Source organism: Cervus elaphus, chromosome 9 (genome assembly GCF_910594005.1).
Source record: "Cervus elaphus chromosome 9, mCerEla1.1, whole genome shotgun sequence".
Lineage (NCBI taxonomy): Eukaryota > Metazoa > Chordata > Mammalia > Artiodactyla > Cervidae > Cervus > Cervus elaphus.
Genome location: NC_057823.1, coordinates 72,479,499 through 72,503,051, shown reverse-complemented (window position 1 = coordinate 72,503,051; position 23,553 = coordinate 72,479,499). Strand labels below are relative to the sequence as shown.

At 48.0% G+C, this 23,553-nt stretch overlaps 3 protein-coding genes across 6 annotated transcripts in view; 2 read left to right on the top strand and 1 right to left on the bottom strand.

The window, feature by feature from the left end:
* The window catches only part of CCNJL (cyclin J like), a 103,031-nt gene extending 100,585 nt beyond the window's left edge, over positions 1-2,446 (top strand). For all 4 annotated transcript variants that reach the window (XM_043913453.1, XM_043913454.1, XM_043913451.1 and 1 more), the window contains exon 6: positions 368-2,446. In XM_043913453.1, the coding sequence (XP_043769388.1) occupies positions 368-782 (415 nt within the window). In that variant the 3' untranslated portion in view covers positions 783-2,446. The remainder of the gene's footprint in view (positions 1-367) is intronic.
* A 6,143-nt stretch (positions 2,447-8,589) lies between these two features.
* Positions 8,590-14,813, bottom strand: FABP6 (fatty acid binding protein 6). The gene is made up of 4 exons (XM_043913449.1): positions 14,434-14,813; positions 13,095-13,270; positions 11,283-11,372; positions 8,590-8,643 (listed from the first exon to the last, which is right to left on the bottom strand). The coding sequence occupies exons 1-4, from the start codon at positions 14,498-14,500 to the stop codon at positions 8,590-8,592; spliced, it is 387 nt and encodes a 128-aa protein (XP_043769384.1). The 5' UTR covers positions 14,501-14,813.
* A 6,168-nt stretch (positions 14,814-20,981) lies between these two features.
* LOC122701018 (RNA guanine-N7 methyltransferase activating subunit-like) lies at positions 20,982-22,902 on the top strand. Its single transcript, XM_043914041.1, has one exon. It carries the CDS (start codon positions 21,898-21,900, stop codon positions 22,207-22,209), a length of 312 nt encoding a protein of 103 aa, XP_043769976.1. The 5' UTR covers positions 20,982-21,897; the 3' UTR covers positions 22,210-22,902.
* Positions 22,903-23,553: the final 651 nt, after the last annotated feature.

Here is a 23,553-nt window from a genome sequence, read left to right as displayed (position 1 = left end):
CTGTGCCCTGTGTGGGGATGCGGTGATGAGCAAAAGCAGACGGGCCCTCCCTCTCGAAGCTTCAGCTCCACACACGGGGCCACGCAGTGACCCGGAAATTATTGTCTGCAGTGTTGACCGCCAAGTGGGGGCAGTGCAGAGGGTCTACATGAACAGCTAGGTTAGTCTTGAGGGTTGCCGGGCTTTTGTGGGAAGCAGATCCAAGCTGAGATCTGGAGCCTGGGTTTAGTCGGAGATGAGCTGAGGCAGTGAGCACAAACCAAGAGAGGCCTGCAGGACACGGGTCTCCTCGCATCCCAGTCAGCAGGCAGGTGACTGGCGCTGCAGCCTCTGGCCTCCCAAGTCTCACCCAGTCCTTTCCTTTCAGAGCTTACGACAACGTCCTCAAGGATGCCGTTGCTGTCAAGAGCCAGGCCTTGGCAATGGTGCCCGGCTCACCCACCCAGGTGCTGTTCCAGCCACCCACCTACCCGGGCCTCAGCCAGCCGACGGCGACGGCGCTGGCCCAATTCCAGACCCCCGTGCAGGACCTGTGCTTGGCCTATCGGGACTCGCTGCAAGCCCACCGCTCGGGGACCTTGCTCTCAGGGGGCACCAGCCCGTCCCTCCACGCCCTGTACCCCACCCTCCAGCCCCTGGACGTGTGTTCCGTACCGCTGCCCGCGTCCTTCAGCATGCAGATGGCCATCGCAGCCGAGCCCCGGCACTGCCTCGCCACCACCTATGGGAGCAGCTACTTTAGTGGGGCTCATGCATTCCCCACAGGCTGTTTTGATAGATAGGGCACCTTTAGCCACACAGGGAGGCCTTGGAGACTCGGGCAGAGGAAGAGGATGCAGACCAGGGGAGCCCAGCCCAGGGAGGCACCTGGGAGAGGCCACCCCCACAGAGAGCCTCAGGGCCCGTGAACAGAGCCGGTCTGTGGTCTTTTTAAATAAAACTGACCCGGAGCAAAACAGGCAATGACATACCTCACCCGAGAGCATTCCTCTGGAAAAATGTCTTCCACTTGTGGCTAGGGTGCAGGAGGGTGGCTCGGTGGCCACCTTCTGGAGAGGGGCCCAGTGGGTCCAGGAAGACTTGGGAAGAGGCCAGGAGGCTGGAGACTGGATGCAGGCCTGCAGTCCACGAGCAGCTCCAGGTTTTAGCATTGAAGACGCCTTTATTCTTTGCTGATGGCAGCTACACAATTGAAAAGGGGGTGGCCTGACGTGCTCTCAGGAACCCCAGTAGATGCCGTCTGGCTCCATCCATAGGGGCCTGGGTGTGCGTCTGCCTCCCGAGACACAGTGACAGCTGTCTTGATTTGTTGTGGAACCTAAAACCTTCTTCAGCCTTTTAGATGTTTCACGTGTTGCTGCTTCCCGAAGTGACCTAGCTTTCTGTTCAGTAAGATGTCTTGTTTACATGCTATATCAGGGATTTTGTGATACTTGAAAATTCCTTAGGAGAAAAACATTGGTGATTGCTACACTGCCTGTCCCATGCATGGGCTGTAGGTTTTAACCCGGCTTGGGATGGACCCCTGGTTAACCACAGAGCTCCCTTTTGCAAAAGTGTATGGTTGGGGAGAACCACTTTCCAGGCTCTCGGTTCCAGAAGATTCCACATCTTGGATGCTCTGTTCATCTGTAGAACTTCGATAACCACCCAGAGAAAAAGGACTGTTGAAAAGTAGACAAAAATTTAGCACCAGCAACCCCCACCTCCCTCCCTCCACCGCATGCTTCTAGTGCATGAGGTTAAATCCAGCCTCGGCCTTGCATTTGGCTCAGAGCAAAGGATCATAATGTGGAATGTATGCCTGACGCCAGCTGGATTTGGGGGCGTGTGGGGTCTGTGACACCACTGACAGCCAGCAATGGCTTGGATCAAAAGCCAGTATTTGGGTCTCTGCAGTGAGAGGGCTCTCAGGAAGACTCTTGGAACCATGTGCAATATGTTTTTATTCTGACTCACGGCTTGTGCTCAGCATATTTTATTTCTTGGTTGGTTTGGGGTCAGTGGTCAAATTGTTCCTCCCCTGGGACTGGGAGGTGCAAAGAACCATGGAAGCGTATTTTGGTTTGTTTCTTAAAGAAGAACCCATTTTGGTTTTCTTGACTTGGTTGCCAGTCTAGGAGACTGGCAAAGGGACTGCCAGAAGTCAGATCCGAAGGTGGTTTTCAGAGCTGATGGGAGCCTCAGCACGGAAGCTGAGTGAAAGAAGAGCCTGGACGCTGGCACGGAGGGGTCACGTCACACTAGCATAGGAAAGTGCACGTTCGTTTGTTTTCTCTTTTTCCTTGCCAGCCTCCTTCTATTTATGTGCAACTGGTTTGGATTCCAAGTTACTGTGTCTGTCTTTTCTGGGTCTGGGCATTTGTGAGGGTCTCCCCCCAAATAGAGCCTCACAGCCAACCCATCCCCGAGAAAAAGTGGACCTGCAATAAATACATCACCTGCTTGTGGCCTCTCTGGGTTCTCTTCCTGGCCTTCTCTCAGCCAGTCCTCCCTTTCTTTTCCTCGTCAGCCCCAGGGATCCACACTGGTACCCCGAGGTTGTCGGGGAGGAGTGGGTGACAGCAAGATGAGCTCCTGCCCTCTGAGCTGGAGCTATGCCTCCCTGGGACCTGGGCTGGGCTGCAAGAGTCAGCCCAGCACCACCACCAAATCAGGCAGGGTGCTCCAGAAAAACAGAGCCCATTGTATATGTAGTGAGAGTGATTTATTCTAAGGGAATTGGCCAAACATTGCGAATGCCTGCATTAGGATCAGAGCTAAGGTTCCACTTCCTCACGCCCTCTAGGTTCAAAATCCATCTCTCCAAAGCCATCTGTTCTGTCATCTGAGCACTCCTCTCTATTAACCCCTTAAACAGTGATTCTCAGCAGGGCTCATTTTTGCCCTCCAGGGGACTTTGGCAACGTCTGGAGATATTTTTGGTGGTCACAATTGGGAGAGGGGCATGGTTGGCATTTAGCAGGTAGAATCCAGGATGCTGCTAAACATCCTGCAATGCACAGGACAGTTCCCACAGTGAAAAACGGACTGGCCCAAAATGACAACAGTGCCGTGGTTGAAAAACCTCAGCCCACAGAACACCTTCCGATGAGGTCTCCATCATCCCCCAGGTCCCTTTCATTACCCCTTTCATTTTCATCATAGCTGTTAAATCATCTAGAATCATCTTGTTAGTTTACTGAGTTTGATGGCTGTGCCCTAAACCACCTCCAGCCAATAGAATATATAGATACTTGTAGATAGTAGTGCTCATCACCCAACTGGCGTTTATTATTTGCTGTGTAAAGCACTATGCTAAGGAATTCATTCATATTATTTCCTATAATCATCCTAATAAGCCTCCAAAGTAGGAACTATTATCAGCTGTTATCTTACAGACCAGAAAACAGGCACGGAGGGGTTCTTCGCCTAAGGTCAGGTGAAGGAAGGAGCCATAATTCAAACTCGGGCAGCCAGGAGCTGCCCTGCCACCCTGAGGTGCCTCAGGGGTTTTGGATGAGTGCAGGGCTCCCACTGGCCATCCCGCTCACCTGCTGGAGAAGACATAACAGAGTAATGGATATGGGTTTGTAACAGGGTTGCCAGGCATTTGTGCTCCTGATTGACAGGTTCCCAGGGGATTCTTGGAGCATGCTCAGTAGCAGACAGAAATGGTTTTGCACAGCTGCCGCAGGCTAATACAATTTACAGCTCCATCTGCCTGCCTCCAACAGGCTCTGACCTGGGAGGGGATCCCCCAGCCTCGTCTGTGAAGGTAAAGATCTGAGACCCTGCTTGGGGCATCCCCTGGGAGGGACCCTGCCTCTGGGCTGGCTCTGGCAATACCTGGCTCTTTTTGAGTTCCAGCGAAAGAATCTTAGCAACCTCATTAATCTCATTCTCTGTTCCTCAGGGAAGCCCCTTGGGACAAATTTCAGTAGAAAGGCCATAGCCTTTAGCAGGAGTGTCAAATCTGACGGCCCATCAGGACCAGACAGGTAACATAGTGAGTGGATCAGCTGGATGACTGAGACAGTGTGAGATGGTGGAGACTAATGATGAAGCCTGTGTGTTAAGGGATATGGTTGGCTTCTGTTCAGCACTGACTACTGCCTTTCAGGGATATAAGCTGTATGTTGCCACAACTTCAGATTTTCAGAGAACCTAGAAGTCTACACTTTCTAGGAAATCTAATTATTTGTAATTTTAAAAACTACCTAAAAAATTGTAATGCAGTAGAAGACCAATGAAACATATTGTAGGTTAGGGAGATTCTTAGCCTAGAAACTTGCAACTTCTGGTGTGTAGACAAGAGCATTGGACCTAAGAGGTGGAAGATCTGAGTTTGCCTGCCTTTAGCTAGGTGGGTGACCTTGAGAAGAGCTTCCTCTCCCCTCTGAACTTCTGTCTCATCATCTATAAAGGTGGGAAGGTTGTCAGGCTGGGCTGCATTTTAGATTTATGATAAGAAAGCATGGAATATATGGAATCATTATCCAACAGTGCATCCTTTGAGGACTCAAAAGTGGACCACTCGTTTTTGGGGGGTGGTGCTCAGATGAGCCCCAGAGCTTTGCCTCCCTCTAGCCCAGCTCTGATTTTTAAGGGAGAGGAACTTAAGTAGTCAGCCTTCTGCTGGCCCATCTCCAATGAGTGTTTCAGGTTCTGCTCTTGCCAGAAGTCAGACCTTCTGCTGCCCCCTGGCTGTGTAGACATAGGCAGATCAGTCCCCTTTTCTGGATCTGTTTTTTCATCTGCAAAATGGGAGGATTGGGACTGGAATGGTCTGCAAGGTCACACCTAGCTGGACAGCACTTTGGAAGAATTACAGCTCCCTGGTCTTCATACCTGAAGTGTCCCATTCTATAGGTCTGCGTTTGGGCCTGGGCTGCCCTTTTAATATGCCCCCAGGAAATGTGTATGCATATCTGGGTTTGGTCATCTTGCTCTAGAATCTCTGACCCACTGTATGCCCATTCCACCAGTCAAACCACCCATAAGGATCCTGTTCAGTGAGCATTTCCTGTGTTCCAGGCCCTGTACATGACACTTTCCTCATGCTCTCTTACCCCCCGCTCCTCTTTTGTCCTCTCAACATCCATGACCTAGCATTATTTACTATCACAATTTTCCAGATGATACTGAGGTTCAGAGAGGCCCAAGATCTCACCACGGGCAATGGTGAACTGTTTTGCACTTAGATATGCTGGACTGAGGAGCCACGTGGCCTCTGAGTTGCCCGCCAACCCCCCAGAGGACACGTGCACACCCACCCCAAGGCCCAATTACTCGGGATTTCACTGGTCCACCACCTGTCCCGCGCTAGCATACATGCGCACCCAGGGGTCCTTGGGACCACGGGTGCGTGGTGGAGCGCCACCTAGTGGTGGTCTTTAAGGGTACTTCAAGAAGCTCCTGTTAACACCCAGTGAGCTCGGTGGGAGGGAAACGGGATAGTGATGATTCCCAAGGGTCAGGGTAAAGGGGCACCTTGGACCATGCAGCAGAATGGTGTTGCACACCTAACTTTCCAGAGGCCACTGGCATGGATTTTTACCCTTGAAACGCCTCTGCAACCCAAGAAGGGAAGGCCTTATTAGCCTGTTTTACACATGGACAAGACACTAAGAAACGCTGCAGGATGCCCACATGTCTTACACGTGAGTGGAGGAGGCACTCCTAACACTTTCATCAGGCTGGCTTGAGAATGATGGTGCTGATGGTGGAGGCGATGCTGGTCATGGTCACAGTGGCTAGTTAATTCGTAGCATGACAACTCTTATTAGATAAGTGCAGTTTTTATCCCCACCGACAGGTGAGGAATCTGAGGCTCAGAGAAATGGATGAACTTACCCCAAGGTGACATGGCTTCTAGGAGGCAGAAGAGAGATTGGAACCCTGGCAATGGGACTCCAGAGTCAGAGCTCTTAACCTCTGTCCATTCTTCTGGTTGAGGAAACTTCTTTTCCAAGATGCCGGTAAAATGGACACCTCACCGCATCTCACCTTCCTCCACTTACTCCCATAAACTGGAATGAGAAACTGAAGCCTCCATCAGCCAGTGATGCCCAGCCCCACATTTTTCTCAAGAGACTTGCTCAGCTATGTGACCTTAGATAAATCTCGTCACCTCTCTGAGCCTTGGTTTCCATATCTGAAGTACAGAATTTAAACTAGTTGCGCTCTGGGGTTCTGTTCTCTGAGTCTGTGACTCTGTAACACTGGCTGCAGTGTTTGAATTTGTTCTTGAGTCGGTTACCAAAGCAAAAACAATCTCTCTCCTTGCAGCTCTTCCTTTCTTTTCTACCCTTTCTCTCATCCCTTCTCTCTCTCTCAGCTTTCCACCTAGTTGTATTTAACTCTCTGTTATTTAGAGACTTATTGTCCAAGTTCATTATGAGTAATTATTCAGTCTGGGTGGAAAACAGGAACACTGCTAGTTTAATTTAATGCTTATTTAGTTCACTTAATTAGCAATAAGTCTTGGCAAAGTGCTGGAATTCACAGGGTCCTGGCTTTGTGGGTGGGTAGGGGAGGTTGAGTACTGTTCTTGGAAAGAAACATGTTTCAGGGCACAATGTGGGAGGAGGCAAGGACTGAGCTGCCAGTGAGCTGGGCTGTGCCATCTGTCCAGGCTGAGGCCAGCTCCTGAGAGTGAAAGCCTGTAGATTACACAGGCTGCAAGTACCTGAGGTCAGGTAGTATAGCACTTATTAAGCACCTCTTGTATGCCAGACTCTCTAGTAACCACTAATCTGTTTCTGTATCTATGAGTTTGTTTTATTTTGAAATCATATGGACCACCAGAAAAGTCTTTCTCCATCTGACTTATTTAATATAATACCTTCAGGCTTTAGGGCTTCCCTTGTGGCTCAGCTGGTAAAGAATCTGCCTGCAACGCGGGAGACCTGGATTGGGAGGATCCCCTGGAGAAGGGAAAGGCTACCCACTCCAGTGTTCTGGCTTGGAGAATTCCATGGACTGTATAGTCCATGGGGTCTCAAAGAGTCGGACACAGCTGAGCCACTTTCACTTCACTTCAGGCTCCATCCATGTTGTTGCAAACAGCAGGATTTAATTCTTTTTATGGCTGAGTAGTATTCCTGTGTGTGTGTGTGTGTGTGTGTGTGTGTGTTAAACATCTTTATCCATTCATCCACTGATGGACACCTAGATAATTCAATTCTTAACGAATTCTCGTCCTGGAGTCCTGCAGGCATGCTGATGAGGGAAGGAGGGTTTCCTGTTTGGTGCCACTGGCTGTTGTATGGCTCTTTCCCTTTTCACAAAGTGGGGCCTAAGGCTCAGAGCTGTGGCAGCAGAATCCAACGCAAAGTCAATATTGTTCAGCTTTGACTTTTTAAAATATTTTTCATCTATTTATGGCAAATGATGTTGGCTTTCCATGTATGAAAGTGATATAATGTTTCCTTTGGGGTAAAAACAAATTAATTGTCCTGGAGAAAAATATGGGGTAAAAAGGAGTCAGGATGGGCACTTTTCTGGTGGTCCACTGGTTAAGACTCCACACTTCCACTGCAGGGGGCACGGGTTTGTTCCCCAGAGCTAAAGATCCTGTGTGCAGTGTGGCATAGCCAATTAAAAAAACAAAAGAGAGAAGAACTCAGGGTGGTACCGAGGAGAGAAGAGAATGAAAAAATCCCATTCAAGGTTAGGGATGATCTATCCAGGGGACAGGCAGACCTCCCTCCTCCTCTCCCATGCCCCGAACAGACACCGTGATCAGGCAGGGACATTTGCTCAGTCCAGGTGCGGCTCTGGAATCCTCCGTAATGCAGGGGTCCAGACACCTACCCGAGGGTCAGAGTGACCTTTCTGATCCCCTTTCCCATCCCACTGCAGCCTCTCCAAGTTTCTCCCCGGCCCCCCATCCAAGCCCTGCTAGTTTAATCCATGACATTTCAGTTCCTGCCTGCCACACCCATAACCCCTTTGTCATCTCATAGACTCCCATTTCTCCTCAGTCCCTCATTGGCCCTCCTGGCCCTCTCTGGTACCAGTGGGTAAACTGAGGCCCAAAGGAAGGACTCCACAGTGAATTGGCAGAGAGCCCCAGTCACGCTGAAGCACTGCCCCCGGCTGGTACGTCCATCCCAGTGTCTGTGCAGCCTCGGCGCCCAGCAGCGGCGTCCTTCCAGGGAATCGCCAGTCCTGCCCCTGCTTCTGATACACTCTCCTGCGGCCCATCTGAGAGTCAGGGTCACCCCTCCCAGGGGACATTTGTCTCTTGAAAGAGTGATCTCTCCACCCTGAGTGTGGGTGGCAGGTAGGGGCAGGGACCACAGAGATGTGCCCACCATGCCTCTTGAGCACTGCCTGTGCCCTCTCTCTGGGGCCAGGGGTCTTACGTCCATACCTGTCCACACCCCAAGTCTCTGTGGTGACATGGGGCCCACAGGGACCTCAGGGCCAAGGTGTGGCCTGCGCAGCCATCCTCAGGGGTTTCCCATCTCCACCAGCCAGAACTGCCCCAAGACACTAGAGAACAAAGAGAGGTTCTGGAACAAGCAGATAGTCTTGTTACACCAACTTTATTGATACGGCTTTATGGCCCCCGCGGAGCCCTACCCGCCTGCTCAGGCCAGCTTAGGCCACCTTCTTGCTCACGCGCTCATAGATCACGCCTCCAAAGGTGGAGACCTGGAAGAAACAGCGGGAACAGAGGGAGTCAGTGCAGGGATCCCAAGGTGACCATGGGGCCCAGGGAAGGTAGACTGGCCTCTAGTCCCGCCTGATGGGAGTGAGCCTGTGGCAACACTTCTCTGGGCCTCCGGTTCCTAGTTTGTTGCAAGGCTCACTCTTCACTTTTACGTGGCCCGAGCGCTCACATGTTGACATGATGTGACTTTCCTTGGGATAAACTTCCACTCGTCTGTCCATTTCATTTCACCCATGCCAGTTACATTTCCCCCAATAGTGAGCTTGCCCCATTGTGCAGATGAGAAAACTAAAGGTTAGAGAAGTCAGTCACCCCTCTAAGGAGGAAAGCCATGTTCACGCTCTACACCATTGAGCATTTATGGGGTCCCTGTGCTCAGTGATGGGGAGATACAATCTCTGCCCTTGTTGAAGCGTAAGGTTTTGTGGAAGAGGCTGAAAAGAGGATGGTGTTCAGCAGAGACCCGCTGTGTGCAGTACCCTGGGCTCAAGGCCAAGACATGCTGTCATGGGGTGTACGTGTACCATCAGTTGGTCCTGATGCCCAGCAGAGGAGAGCTGCTTTCTTGTGGGAGGGGACAGGTGGCAAATGGAATTTTGTGGAAGCAGTTTTGTCTAAGGCCAGCAGTAAAGTGATGTGTGATTTGCATATGGGGTGGATGGAGGATGGAGTGGAGGAGGAGGCCAGGGCTCTTGTCTAGAGAAGAAGTAATAAGAGAAGGGGTGCTGGTGGTGGGTGGAAGTGGGAAGAGGGATGCTCACAAAATGCATCCCTGTGGGTGGAGAAGGAGGAAGGTGTCTAGAGTGATTCTGGGCCTCCAGAGATGGGAGGAAATATGCAACCAAGACAGCTTCTCTCTGGTACCTGGTACACACACACGTGTGTGTGTGCATTCCTGTGCCTGTGTGCCTGTGTTTGTGTGTGTGTAATGGCCATGAACTCTGGGCACTGCTCACACTGCACAGGCTTCATGGTCAGGTGCCCCCAGCAATTAGGAAACAGATTTGTTTCTTTTGGGAAGATGAGTTCTCCTGTCGGGCACAAGTGTGCTTCATTCTGCCCTGGGTTCTCCCTACACCCCTCACAGGCTGGGGAGCTTTGCCTCTGGGAGTCAGTGTCCTCCAGCTTTCATCGGATTCTCCAAGAGGTCAGTTTCCATCCAGAAAAAAATGCTCATGCTTATGCTTAGAGGCTCAGTCGTTTCTGACTCTTTGCAACTCCGTGGACTGTAGCCCGTGAGGTTCCTCTGTCCGTGGGATTCTCCAGGCAGGAATACTGGAGTGGCTTGCCATTTCCTTTTCCAGGGGATCTTCCCAACCCAGGGATCAAACACTCATCTGCTACACTGGCAGGGGGATTCTTTACTGCTGAGCCTTTGGGGAAGCCTATGCCATATATATGTATGTATATGTGGGTATACATACATGTACACAGACATATTTTAATACACTATAGATTTTTTTTTTAACTAAAATGAAGGGAGAGAAAGAAGACCCACGGCCTGGGAAGAGCAGGCAGGGTTTAGAAATCAGCCAGTTTCATCTGCCTCCCCCACAGACTAGCTGTGTGGCCTTGGGCAAGTTGCCTATGTCTCTGAGCTTCTATGGCTTCTCTGTAAAATGGGAGTAATGTGAGGGCATTGAGCCTTTTGAGCCATGTGCTGGTTTTCTCTAGACTGGACTTGGGTGAGGAAAACAAGGAAACAGGGAAGAGATTGCAAGATAGGAATAAGGGTGGCAAACCCTGCCTCCCTCAGCACTTCTTCCTGGAGAGGCTTGGGGAGGACAGCCCAGACCTCTCCCGGGGGGGGACTCTAGCCCAAGACATAGGCTCACAAGGGGGAAATGACTGACATGTAGAAGCATCTTCCTTTTTCTCTTCACCTCACATCCGTTTCCTTCACCCAGGGTAACTCTGGAGCCCCCGGGGGGAAGAGTTGGATGGGAGAGGGAACACCTCCAACCTGTGTTTACTGAGAACCCGCCTGCCAATGCAGGAGATGCAGGAGACCAGGGTTCAATCCCTGGGTCAGATGATCCCCTGGAGGAGGAAATGGCCTGTGGGAGGGCTCAGTCCACAGGTGGGCAAATTGGCCCCACCATTTTTAAAAAATCTTTTGATTAGTTGCCAGTATTGGCTAGTCTGGAAATTTCACTTAAAAGTGCCAATATCCAGCTTCTCTTGACACACCAGAAGATACAGCAGGGCCTGAGGTCCCTCATGGAAGTGAGGGGGTGGCAACCATGCTTGCAGGGCCTACCAGGACTCCCCGCTTCATCTGTACTCTGGGGAGTCCAGACTTGTGCCCCTGAGGTGGCTGAGTGTGGGCACTGGAGTCTGGCGCCTAACACCAAATTTCTGCTCTGTCAAAAACACTCTGTGCCCTCTGGCCAATCTCTTAGTCACCCCATCTCCTCACACCTCAGTCTCCTCACCTGCAAGATGGGGATAAAAATCCTTACCTAACAGGGGGATTGTGAAGGTCAGATGAAGTCCTGTGCATCCGGTGATCAGAACAGAGCCCAGCCCACAGGGCATACCTGTAAAGCCAGCTTCCCAGGGGCCCGCCTCTCAGGGCAGAACATTCTGTATATTATGTGGGAACCAGCAGGACACTTACCTCCACCAGCTTGCCATCCACAATCTCCGCAGTGTGGTGGTAGTGGGGGGAGTCCACAACCACCTTCCCACCCTCCATCTTCACGGAGACCTGAAAGTGAAGCAAAAGGCAGCCTGAGTTGCAGAGCCCCCACAAATGCAGGCCAGCCCTCGGGGATGAATGGACCTGCCTCCAGGCCCAGCAGTCCCCCCTAGGAATTAATTTGTCCTATAGACATGTGATGCTGCCGTCCATGGGATCGCAAAGAGTTGGACATGACTGAGCAACTGAACCACAACAGCATAGACATGTGATTACATATATCCAAAGGTACAGATAATCTGTGCAAGTCACTGGACCTTCCTGTGCCTCAGTTTTCTCATCTCTATAATGGGGATAGTACTTGTACCTACCCCATGGGGTTACTGTGAAGATTAAATGATTTAGTATCATATATGTGGGCTTCCCAGGTGGTTCAGTGAAGAAGCAAAGAATCTGCCTGCCAATTCAGAAGGTGAGGGTTCAATCCTTCTAGGGCAGATTCCCTAGAAGAGTCAGACATGATGAGCAGTCACACATCATATATGTGCTTAGAACAGTGCCTGGCTCCCTTTTGAGCACTCCTTGTTAGCTACAGAATCTGTTATGATCATCGTTATTAAGCGATGCCGATGTCATCTGAGGGTGTTGATTGCAGCATTGTTTGTCACAGTGAACAACCTAAATATTCAACTTAATCCACTGGTAAATAGCCTAAATATCTATTAATGAGGGAATGGTGACTAGCATTTCTATACTGTTGGACACTATACCACCATTAAGAAAAGAATAAAGCAAGTCAATATGTGCTGACACTGAAAGATACCGTGAGAAGTTGTTAAATTTTTAAAATATCCAAGTGGCAGAATATCAATATTATGACTGCTTATCCTCCCCCCCACCCACCCCCCCCCAGCAATCTGAGGAACAGAGTACTTTCTTGGTCAGGGTTGGGGGCTACAGAGGGGACCTGGGATGGGTAGAAGACTTGAGGGGCCATTCTGGGTAGGAAGGGGATAAACAGCCAGCTTTCACTTCTTTGCTACCCATGATTGCAGTTTCAAACCCAGATGAGTCTGATTCTAGGGCCTGGGCATGATTAATCTCTAGGTCACCCTACAGGCAGCATAAAAATGTGGTTATGCTCTCAGAAGCCAGACTGCCTCGATGTGCAGGCCCAGCCTTGCTGTGGGATCCAGGCAGCTATTTAATCAAATGACTCAGCCCAACTCCCCCATCTGTAAAGTGGGGTGGTAGTTATAGCTACCTCACGGGCTTACCTGCATTAAGATGTGTGACAGATCCAGCTAGTGTCTGGGATATATGTGTGAAGGATTTGGCAGATGGGAACAATTTTTATCATTATTGTGTCCATTATTGACGTATCATTAAAAACCAAGAGTAGCTAAATTGCCAAGTAACTCAAGCTCTTAACGCTGTAGGCTAGACTTGAGAAGAAGGGCATCCCCCGTGGCGCTAGTGGTAAAGAACCCACCTGCCAATGTAGGAAACACAGGAGACCTGGATTTGATCCCTTGGTCAGGAAGCTCCCCTGGAGGAGGACATTGCAACCCACTCCAGTGTTCTTGCCTGAAGAATCCCGTGGACAGAGGAGCCTGGCAGGCTACAGTCCATAGGGTCACAAAAGAGTTGGATGCGACTGAAGTGACTTAGCACTCACACAGACTTGAAAAGAAACCTCAGCTTAGGGAGCAGCCCCAGGGGACATGGTGGGGACCAAGAAGTCAGCCAGAGGCCTGGGGAAGGAGGGAGAGGTAGCTAGCAGGCTCTCACCTTGAACTTCTTGTTTCCCACAGTCTCCATCTCGGTCTCCTTGCCAATGGTGAAACTGTTGGAAATGGAGTGGCCCCCAGGGTAGTGCTGGGACCAGGTGAAGTTCTGCCCGTCCTGCTTTATCTCCGAGATGACCTTGAAATTGCGGCCCTTTTCAATCGTGTCGCTGGAGAGCCCTGGGCCCCGGAACAAGCAGAGAGGCGGTGTAAGAGCTGCCTACAGCCTGTGGCTTTGGGCACGCGCTTGCTTCACCCAGGGCAGGTTAGTTTGACAGTCAAGAGCACAAGCCCCATTCTGGATGGGCCATGTGGTTTGGGCAAGTTACTATCTCTCCAAGTCTCAGTGTTTTCATCTGCAAACTGGGGATAATAAGGCCCATTTCACAGGACTGTTACAGGGATTAAATGACAGTGATTGTTGTCTGGTAAAACTCCTGGCATGGAGTTGACAATAATAGCTGCTCTTCTGTACTATACTAGAAATTTACTACTATACTACTAGAAAGTAGTATAGTAGAAAATAGTATGCTCGAAATTTCCCAAGCTCACAAAGTCCTAAAATGAATGAGACCTGCAGGACTGTCTTCTAATGCTCCTGTTTTACAGATATGGATTCCTGCAACTAGACTGTTGTAGGTGAGGCTAGGTCACTGTTCCTTCAGGGCCAGTCCCAGTGCTTGACTCAGAAGGGCTCTTTCCTCCCCATGAACCCAGGCCCCTGCTCTTGGGGCCCCTTTCCTACCTGGGCCCAGGTCGGGCCCTGGTCCCCTGCAGTCCTCTGAATATAGACAGCTGCACTGCCTCACAGTTGGCTGACACACCAAGATTTCTGCAGGATCGTCCACTGTCTCTTTGGTTCCTCTCAACCAGTGTTACAAATCGAGCAGTCAGAAGAGTGGGGTGTTTGATCTCCACCCGCGGTGCCTAGCACTGTAAGAGGCCCTTGTTTGCTGAACGATGGAGTGAACGAGTGGCTTGTCAACCCTGGTATCTATGTTCCCACCCCTTTGTCACCTCTCCCCAGGCAGGATGTGGTGACATCACTCGTCATCTCATCCTTGGCTCCTGGGGGGTCTCATGACCTCTGGCACTGATATGTGACCTTGGGCAGGTCTTGCTGAAATGCCCCATCAGTAACATTAGGTTGGCCCATGCATATAGCAAGCATTCAATTGATGTTTGAATGAATAAACCAATCAACTCTCCATCTCACCCATTAGTAGCTTTGTGACCTCACACTAGTCACTCAGCTTCTCTGAGCCTCATGGATTTTGGGTCCCCTGTGCAGAGCTGGCTGTGACAGCCCAGCCCCAGGAAGGTGCTCTCAGGAGTTCACTCACCCAGGCGCTTCATGAAATCATCGTAGTTCTTCTCGCTCTCAATCTCATACTTGCCGGTGAAGGCCATGCTGCTGAAGAGCTGGAGCCTCAGGAGCAAAGAAAGGATGAGAAGGAAAAGCTGTGGTGCTGAGGGGCCTGATGCCTCAGCTTATAAACCCTCCTGGATGCTGAGACTCAGCCCCAAAGTCACCCCACTTCTCCTTCCCACCCCTGAAGAGGAAGAACTTGCAATTTTATGATGTGGGCAGGACGTGGAGGAGCAGAAACCCTGAGGTTATTCACCTGGGGACTTGCTGGCTGGAATCCCATTGCCATTGGCAAGGCTAGGGATGGCTCTGCTGCAGGATTTGAGTGGTCATCCATCTCTGCCCAGCCCTCCTCTATCCATCCATCCATGTCCTCCCTCCATCCATGCTCCCAGCATCCCTCCTTTACTCAGTCACCCCCGCATTCATTGACCAGAGTGCGTCAGGTACCTCAGTTTGGGGCCAGCACTGAGGAAACAGTGAGACATGCCCCCTTCCCCAAAGAGCTTCCAGTCTGGTCCAGCAACAAAACACACCTGCAGAGAATCCTCATGCAAGTAGGATGGGATGGGTCCTGAGACACACAGATCTGGGGAGGAAGTAATGGGGTCCAGCTAGCTGGTGCAGTTTTGCATAGCAAGTGGCCTTTAATACAGGTCTAGAAAGAATTTGGATGTTTAGAGAAGTGGTAAGGTTGGAAGAGGCAGATAACATTGTAAGTTGAGGGAACAATGTGATGAAGGTGGGTAGGGCCACCAAGAAAGGAAACAATGAGTTTGTCTGTAGCAAAGAACGCTTGCAGAAGCACAGGCATGAGATGGGTGTAGACGGTGTGATCATCTGCACCCGTGGAGTGTAGCCCACTAACCAGGGAGCCAATTAGAGGAGGCAGCGCCAGTTGCCCTAAAGACCAGTTATGTGCCGGGCATGGGCTGGGAGTGTGGCAAATTTCACTCTGTTCCAGCCGAGCAACTGGGAGAGCCAGGAGTCCAGCCCCAACTTCCTGTCCCTGTTCTTTTGTGGTTGTGCTGGATCTCCATTGTAAGGCACAGCTTCTCTAGTTGTGGCACACAGGTTTAGTTGCCCCACAGCTTGCGGGATCTTAGTTCCCCGACCAGGGATCAAACCCGTGTCCCCTGCATTGGAAGGCAGATTCTTAACCACTGGACCACCAGGGAAGTCCCCTTGTCTCTGTTCTGACTCTGGCACCACTTCACACTCAAGGACTCCATCTCATGATAACTCCTGCCCTGCCTGTCTCATGGGACTGCTCTCTGGATCAAATAGATTGGCCATGCAAAGTATGAAGCACTTACACAGGCTCTCATGTTTATTATTATTAAGGAAAGTTTTGCATCTGTCTCCTTTTCTAGAGTCCCTAAGAATCCCCATCATTTATATGCAAAGCAGAATTCACCACAGTTGCTAACCCCAGACCTGGGACTGAGTGGTTTCTGAACTGATGGAACCAGTTTTGCCACATTCTGCAAATCTACAATTTTCAATTTTAGACTTCCTTGCCCCAGCCAAGGGTCTTATTTAAAAAAAAAAAAAAATCAACACATACCCACACTGTCTCCCCCCCACCCCATCTTGGATTTTCTGATGCTAAATTATATATATTAAAATTTTGTAATTCAGAGTGAGTGACAGTTCTGGTAGAGATGTCCTTGATAACAGTTGGTATCTGTCTTCTCAGACTTTTAAGTGAATACCTATACTTTCTTCTGTAAATAAGATTATATTGTTCTGTCATCTATTCTTTATGTAATGATGTAAGTACATGTGTGTATCATTACATAAAGGTATACCACATTCTATGCTATGTATGTTTCACAGTTTGTGTAACTATTGCTGGGCCTTTAGGTTGTTCCCAATCTTTTTCTGTTATAAATAACTCTGAGATAAAATTCTCGTTCACTCCTCTTGGTGTACATGTCGGATTATTTACTAAGGATGAATTTCTAGACATGCAATTCCTAGAACAAAGAGATTTTGTACCTAAAGTTATATATAACCTTATATGTAAGTTAAAACTATATCTATACTAGAACAGGTTACACTCCTATCTAGAGCATATGAGAATTTTCCTTCATTGATCCATTTCCCCTTATCCCCAAATGGCGCAACTGAGGATATTGAACACTGCAGCTAAGACCTGGCACAGCCAGGTATATACATATTTAATGCCAGCTTTATAGAAACATGGGGCTGTGTTTACAAACCAGTGCTGAGCAAAGAAAAAGAGAACAGGATATTGCATTTACATGGTGACTATGGCTCTTACAGGGCTTCCCAGGCGGCTCAATGGTAAAGAATCCAACTGCCAACGCAGGACACAAGAGATGCATTGATGTCGTAACAATGACAGTAATAGCTAACACTTACTGAGTGTTTACCATCCATTGGGCACGATGCTGAGAGTTCTACATGGATTATCTCATTTAATCTTCCAAACAACTCTATGAAGTAAATACCATTATTGTCCCCATTTTGTCAAGGAGGAAACCAGAAAACCAAGGTTCAGAGAAGTTAAGTATCCCACTCAAAGTCACAGAGGCCCTATGTATAGTTCATATTTACTACCAAGACAATTTTCAGCATAATTTAAAAACATTTCCAAAAACCTTCCATAATCCCATTACTTTTTCTTTCTCTTATCTCTTTCACTCCTCTCTCATCCTTGCTTTCTTTCTCACTGACTCAAATTATAACAGATATATAATAGCCATAGTCACCATGTAAATGCAATATTCCATTATCTTTTTATTTGCTCAGCATTGGTTTGTAAATATAGTCCCATGTTTCTGTAAAACTGCCATATATATATTTATAAATAAATATTTATATTTATATATATTTATAAATAAATATTTATATTTATATATATTTTTACATTTATATTTATATATTGGGCTGTGCCAGGTCTTAGCTGCAGCATTCGAAATCTTTAGCTGTGGCATGAGGGATCTAGTTCACTGACCAGAGATCAAACCCGGGCCCCTGCATTGGGAGCATAGAGTCTTAGCTGCTGAACCACCAGGGAAGTCACAAAGCTGCCGTGTTTATTGTTAGAAATGGCTGCATAATGTTTGCCGTTGGAATTTTAGGGGGTTCCCAGGTTACCCCTTTAAATGAGAGGCCACAGTGAGCTTGTTTACATGTATTTTCTTGCATTAAAAGATTACAAAGTTATGGGATCTGGAACATTCTTACAACTCTTAATATGTGTTGCCACATTGGGACTGAATTGGGTTAGCCCCTGATTGCCCGGTTGCTGATATCTAAAGACACTGTTTTCCCTTGCCTTTTCCCCCACCTAGCAGTATGTCATAGATATTAATGGATCTTATTTCTTCATGGAAACTGAAAACTACTCCATTCATTATTTAAAGGGACTTTCCAAATGGAGAAATCCACTGGTCTAGGCGTGGGAAGCCAATAAGAGCATTTGTCATCTCCCTGGAAAGCTTGGAGAAAAATAAATCCACAGCAGTATTTGGGATGTAGGTTAGATGTAAGATGGTTAAGCTAGAGAGGTTTAGGGGATGGGATATAGTCTCCTCAAATCCCCTGGGGCCTCTAGGAAGTATGCCCTTTTACCTTTGTGCCTTGGCCTGCCTGGAATGACTGCTCACCTTTCACCTGTCTTTCCAAATTTGAATTGTCCTCCCAACTTCACCTTCTCCAGGGAGCCTTCTTCGATTACTCCAACCTGTAGATAATCAGTTACAGGAATCTGCCTGGTGTGGACCAGCTGCTTGTAATGGCTCATGGGGAAACCTAGGCTTTAGAGTCACAATATTAACCAAGACTTCAGACAGAATCTTTAATCATTCAGAAAATATTATCTGAGTACCTACTGTGCACCAGACCCTGGAACTACCAAGTATCTGTCCTCAAGTCTTGTGAGAGGCCCAGCCTAGGAAACAGGCAGTTGCAACATGGTATGATAAATGAGATAAAGTCTGTTATATCAGAGTATTTTGAAAAACAGAGGCATCACTCTTGTCACCTCTTAAGGGTCAGGGAAGGCTGGTGTGAGGGAAGTTGGCAAATAAACCATTAGTAAGTGGGAAGGAGAAGCTTGAGTCTGGCGCCTTAGACCACTCGGCCATCCTGACACAAGTTGGGATAAAAATACCTATTTTCTGGGACTTCCCTGGTGATCCAGTGGTTAAGACTCTGAGCTTCGAATGCAGGGGGCTTGGGTTTGATCACTGGTCAGGGAACTAGATCCAGCATGCTGCAACTAAAATCTTACACGCAGCAACAATATCCCGGGTGCTGCAACTAAGACCCAGTGCAGCCAAATAAATAAAACAAAAACAGACCTGCCTTCCAGAGACTAAATGAGGATTAAATAAGCGTATATAAATAAAGGGCTTAGCACAGGATCTAGCATTTTGTAGGGGCTCACTGAATGATATTATTATTTCTGTGTGTGTGTGTGTACGCGCGTGCGCTTAGAGGCTCAGTCATGTCTGACTCTTTGCAACCCCATGGACCATAGCCTGCCAGGCTCTCTGTCCATGGGATTCTCCAGGCAAGAATACTGGCGTGGGTTGCCATTCCCTTCTCCAGGGGATCTTCCCAACTCAGGGATTAAACCCGAGTCTCCTGCATTGCAGGCAGATTCTTTACCACCGAGCCACAAGGAATGCCCACTGTTTATTGTAGCATTAGTTTAACTCTTCACAAAATGTGTCTTTTATCTCCCAATCAGATTACAATCCCTTTAAGGGAAGAGGCTGCATTTCCTACTTGTTTATGACTGTGTACCTAGTAAGCACTGGGACATCTCTGATTTTGTCTTATTGGTTCAGAGCAGTCTGGAATAGGCTGTGAGACTGTTTTCCAAGTGTGGTTTTAATCATACACTGCTAAGGGTGCAAGAGAGGAGGGCTTGTGAAAAATGGAAACCTATGGGCCCTGCCCCACAGGACTTCTGATTTGGTGAGCCTAGTGGGGCCCTGGAATCCCCAGTAGTTGTGCTGTGGTTATTACCCCGAGAAGCTCCAGGCCAGGGTTTGTGGGCAGCAGCTGGCAGATGGACCAGATGGGTTCAGCAGACCCCGACTTCACTTTCTTTCCCATGGACTTCCTTGTGAATGGTCAGAACCATTTTCTCCTCAGTAGCTCATCTAAAGCCAGCAGCACAGACAGGATGGGAGAGGCAGGGGCGTGGGAAGGGACAGGCTTGGCACCGGGACACCTGACTCAGCTGTGTTCCTCTTAACTGGAGTCCCTGTGCATTTGACCCTCCAGCCTTCCACCCACCCACACACTCTCTCCCTCTTCCACTGAGGTTCACCTGTTTGTTCAGATACTCGTTGAGAACCTTCCAAGAGGGGTAAATGAACTCAAACTGCTTCCGTGTCACAGTGAGGTTTTATGGGGCAATTGAACCCCTAGAGCGGCTCTTCCCCATGGAGATAAAGAATGCCCCCGAGGTTAATCCCCCCGGGCCACCCCAACTTCCCACCTGGACTCTGGCTCCTGCGTCAAATCAGCCACCATTATTCCTGAGAATAATTAGTGAAGAAAGTAGCAAATGCAGGTGCTTGAGTCCACAGTTGGAACGTGAGCCGTTGACCTCCCCCTAACCTCCTCACCTCAGGACTTTCCAGGGCCGTGTATGAAGTTTTGAGTGATCCGTCAGGGTTATAAATTCCCTGATCAGCCACCCATCCCCTTCCTCTCTTCTCAACCAAGAATCTGAAATGCTAACTAGGGTTAATCCTGGGGTACCCAGGCTGAGTGGGACCTCTGATGGCAGTTTATTCCAGGACAGTTCTCCAAGCTCTGCTCTCGATGGTCAGAGAATAAGAAATTCAGCATTCCCTTGGAAAATCCAGTTGACACTTGGTTTATATACAAATAGAACTTAGCAATTTAAAATTAGAAAAGATGGAGGCTCTGAGGTCAGGCTCCCTGGGTTTAAATCTCAGCTCTGCTACTTTCTGGCAGAGTGTCCTTGGTTAAGTTAGCTATCTTCCTGCGTCTCAGTTCTCTCATCTGCAAAATGGAGATAATAATTGTTTCTAACTTAAACGATTGCTATGAGTATTAAATGAGTTAATTTTCATAAAGCACTCTTTTCAGAGCCTGGCACAGTATATAAGAGCGTGTTAAATAAATGTTGCTGGGGCAGGCTGGCCATGCAGCCTCAGCACCACTGTGTCTGGTCACCAGCTTTGTAGTGACAATTATGTCCTTCATCACTAAGCATCCAGTGCCCCCGAGTTCAGTCCTCATTCTTGCCTTTTCTCTAAGCACTTATTTCCTTGGTGGTCTCATCCAGTCCATGGGCTTATTATTATTTTCAATGCTGAATTTTTAGCTCGTTTGTTATTGTTGTTTTAATTTTGGCTGTGCTGGGTCTTTGTGCAATGCATGGGCTTCTCTTGTGGTGCAAAAGCTCTGGAAGGTACAGGCTCAGTAGTTACGGTATGTGGGATCTCTAGTTGCCCACAGCATGTGGGATTTTAGTTCTGTGACCAGTTTTATAGCCCATGTCCTTTGCATTGGAGGGGGATTCTTAACCACTGGATCACCAGAGGAAGTCCCAAGTTTATTGGCTTGAAATATCATCTGTATGTCGATGAGTCCCAGATATTTTCCCCATCTGAGACCTTCTCTCTGAATTTACACTGAACTGCCCACCTAACAATTCCACTTCATGTCTTGTGCCATCTCAGGCTGACGGGTCCGAAACTCCTATTGTTATGCCCTCAACAAAGCCAGCTCCTCCTCATCTCCAATAATGGGGAATCCTAGCAGCCAGCATCTGTTGTGCACCTGTAATATGCTAAATGCTTTACATAAATTATTACTCAGATTTTCCCAACCAGTCTATTGGGTAGGCCTTGATATTATCCCTACTATATAAATAAGGAAACAGGCTCAGAAATGTCACAGTTAGTTGACTGAGAAAGCAGTTTTACTTCAGGTGTTGCAGTCATGACCTCTAATTAAATGCATCAGTTGAATTTGGATGCAGCCTCCAGACCAGCCAGGCTCTTGGAGACCATGATTCTTCCTATGGTACTTAGCAGGTGATCCCTAAGTGCCAGACACAGTGCTAGGGACTCGACACATGGCATCTCATTTAATCCCTGCAACAAACTTCTGAGAAATCTGTCCCTATCCCTATTTACAGAAAAGAAAGCCTAGGCTCAGAAAGGTTAGGTGGCTTGTTTCGGGTCACACAGCTTGTTGTTGATCAAAATTGAATGTGAACTCAGTCTTCTCTGATCTGAAGTGATATTTGCCACCACTGTGGTTCTCTGATGAAAAGCAGAATGCCAGGTGGCTCTGTTACCTGGAAGAGGTGGAGGCGTGTATACAGAAGTCCTGTGCCAGCGCCCTGGACCGGAGAGCTACACAATCTAAACATTAAACAGAACAGCCGCTTCAAACCCCTGAGAATCTCAGAATGACTGACACTTCTGAAGCTGTTCCAAATTTTGAAGAGATGTTTGCCAGTAGATTCACAGAAGGTGACAAAGAATACCAAGAATACCTAAAACGCCCTCCTGAGTCTCCTCCAATTATTGAGGAATGGAATAGCAGAGCTGGTGGCATCCTGAGAAACAGAGGCAATTGGTTGCAAGATAACAGACAGTTTAGAGGTAGGGATAGCAGACGGGGGTGGCCAAGTGACAATCAATCGAATCAATGGCATGGACAATCCTGGGGTAACAATTACCCACAGCACAGACAAGAACCTTACTACCCTCATCAATAGGGACACTATGGTTACAACCAACGGCCTCCCTATGGCTACTACAGATAGAAGTGTCAGCAACTTTTAGTAAAATTATTTACTTTGTTAACATGACAAAAGTTTACATTGTATCTTTTATTGTTGTTTCTATAATCATCTGATTATAGAAAATGGATTATTAATTTTTTGGAACTTGGAACTTTTTAAAAATTAGATCTTACTGGAGAGGCATGATGATTGCTGGAAATAAATACTCCCCTAAAAAGGTTGTGGGTTATATTGCTTGACTTCTACCTCAGATTCGTCTTTGTTTCATGACTTAATAGTGCTTTGAATGTTGTATATAATTTTCCTTTTTAGACCTTCAGGAGTTGTCTTTGTTTTACACAGAAATAAAAATTTTATATAGAAAATGCTTGCTTTTAATTTGTGATAGAAGGAAGTATACCTACACTCTTATGTGCGCATTCCTAAAATTTTACACTGGGAATACAATCAGCTCCTAAATGCACCACTATGCCTACTTATGATGTATTGTACACAGTAGTAATTGAAAGGTAAAACAATTGTAGTATATTTCATTTGGCTTTTGTCGTTATGTGAATGTGGAACTTTGTAATTACTCTATAGGTATGAGTCATCTTCACAATCATTTTGGTCTCTTTTTAGAGGAATATCACAAATAAAGCTGTAAAATCAGGAAGGAAAAAAAAGAAAAGCAGAATGCCAGTCTCTGGCTCTAACGTCAGAGTAATAACCCATGCATTCATTCATTCCAAATGCATTTACTGAGCATCTGGCTTTGTTAGGGAAGGAAGATAACACAGCAGAAGAGAGAACAGTCCCCGCCCCATTGAATGAACCTCCTAGCCTCATGGCTCGTTCCCTTTCCCCAGGTTCATCTCCTACTCTTGGCCTCATTTCCTCTCCTATCCAGCCCATGGGTGCTTCACTTATTTATTTGGCTGCCCTGGGTCTTTGTTGTGGCACATGGGATGTTCGTTGTTTCACGTGGGATCTTTCGTTGTGGTGCATGGACTTTCTAGTTGCAGCACGCAGGCTCAGTAGTTGCCACTCGCAGACTTAAGTTTCTCCAGGGTGTGTGGGATCTTAGTTACTGGACTGGGGGTTGAACCTGCATCCCTGCACTGCAAGGCAGATTCTTAGCCACTGGACCACCAGGGAAATCCCAGATGCTTTACTTCTATTGCTAGGACTCTCACTGTCTTTTGGTCACCCTGGCTTCCCAGGTCCCATCTTTGGACAAAAAAAAAAAAATTGTCTTTCCACCTCCCATCACTAGACTGCTGACTACAACCAGAAGAAAACACGCAATTGAAGGTGGCAGAGGAGCGCACCACCACG